The 1,413-nt window shown below is 65.7% G+C and overlaps 1 protein-coding gene across 1 annotated transcript in view; it reads right to left on the bottom strand.

Annotated features, from left to right (window-relative positions):
• Window positions 1–1,413, bottom strand: part of SLC26A10 (solute carrier family 26, member 10) — a 7,281-nt gene that overhangs the window by 3,834 nt on the left and 2,034 nt on the right. The window contains 3 exon segments of the mRNA XM_014550055.1: window positions 472–624; window positions 891–1,055; window positions 1,215–1,372. Of these exon segments, the coding sequence (XP_014405541.1) occupies window positions 472–624; window positions 891–1,055; window positions 1,215–1,372 (476 nt within the window).

The raw sequence follows: 1,413 nt of genomic DNA, 5'->3' as shown, positions 1-1,413 counted from the left end.
ATGGGAGAGGCAGGTGGGTATTAGGAGGCAAAACCGAGCCATTCTAAGTAGGGAAGTTTGGCTCTGTCTGCGGATACGTAGGGTCTCTTTGGAGACGTTGAACATTTATTTACTTGGAAAGAGAAACGTAGGTAGGTTGGGAAGGGAAAGGGAGTTACAGGGAAGGACCCGGCCTGGAGAGAGATGGGAGTGGAGGCGCTTTGCCGAGCGACGCCGCACGGGAGCGCTGTTCGGAGGAAGAAGGCGCAGTCAGAGTTGCAGGGGGAGCTCCGCGGGAGGAGAGGGGACGTGCGGTGGGGGATTCCGGAGGGTCAGCGTGTTCTGGGAAGCAGCCTAGCAAAGGGCTTGTGTCAGCAGGACCTCTCGGCTGCGGCCCCTCTGCGTTCCGCTAGGGGGCGGCAGCGGCCAGCTCCTACAGGATGGGCAGGGTTCGTGAGGCGCAGGGGGCCGGTGCCCAAGAGCCATCCTCACCATGACGATTTCCCCTGGGATCGGGGTGGGGAGCCTGTCTCGGAATCTCACGTTCAGTTCCTTGACCGGCACGAGCAGCGCCAGGCTGAGCGCGGAGATGGTCAGTTCGGCCGGACTGCTCTGGGGCAGTGCGGTCAGCACAGCGGCCAGCGTCTGCGGACGGGCGGGGAGCAGAGGGCCCCGAGCTAGGGGCGACTGTCCCCGGCGGACCCACCAGACCCAGGCAAGGCTCTCCCGGCTCCCATCAGGGCTCCCGCCTCCACGGCGACCCTCATTCAGCCTCTGGGTCTAACCTTTCCTCCGCCCCGCCCCGTTACACACATCTCTCCATCCACTCGTCCTTCCTGCCTTCCTTTTCCGGTGGCCTCCCTCCGGGACCGCTGGAACCTCTTTCCTGTTGCCCACCCGTCCCCGCCCACCTTGAAGAGAGCGAAGCAGCCGATCTGGCGCGGGAGGCGCAACCCCAAAAGGCTCGGCAGCTGGGACACAAGCACATGCAGCGCGGCCCCGCTGGTCAGCGCTTTAACCACGGGCTCGGACAGGAAGGTGGACAGGACGCCGAGCTGCAGCGCGAACATCCCCAGCTGCGGGAGGAAGATGCCCAGTCACAGCTGGAGCGCAGCGCGCCCGTTTCCTGGCGCACCTCTGACCGAGACCGGCGCGGGCGACCTGCCCCACCCTTTCCCCTGGCTCGGTTTCCCCAGACCCCCAGGGTGGACCCACCCCCCCGGGTCTTCCCTCACCATCAACGCCCCGCTCCCAAAGGCCAAGGCCGCAGCTGCCCCAACCCGCTGAGCGTCCAACTGCTCCCTCTCGATTCCGCTCAGGTTCCCCCCGAGCGGCTCGGGCACTAGCCGCTCCACGGCGGAGCCCGTCATGAGGCTGAGCACGGCGAACGTTCCTAGGGCCGGAGGACACACGCAGAAATGACCAGTTGTTCCG

Source organism: Myotis brandtii, unplaced genomic scaffold (assembly GCF_000412655.1).
Source record: "Myotis brandtii unplaced genomic scaffold, ASM41265v1 scaffold581, whole genome shotgun sequence".
NCBI lineage: Eukaryota > Metazoa > Chordata > Mammalia > Chiroptera > Vespertilionidae > Myotis > Myotis brandtii.
The sequence above is the reverse complement of the archived record's forward strand: the minus strand, read 5'-3'. Positions and strand labels throughout refer to the sequence as shown.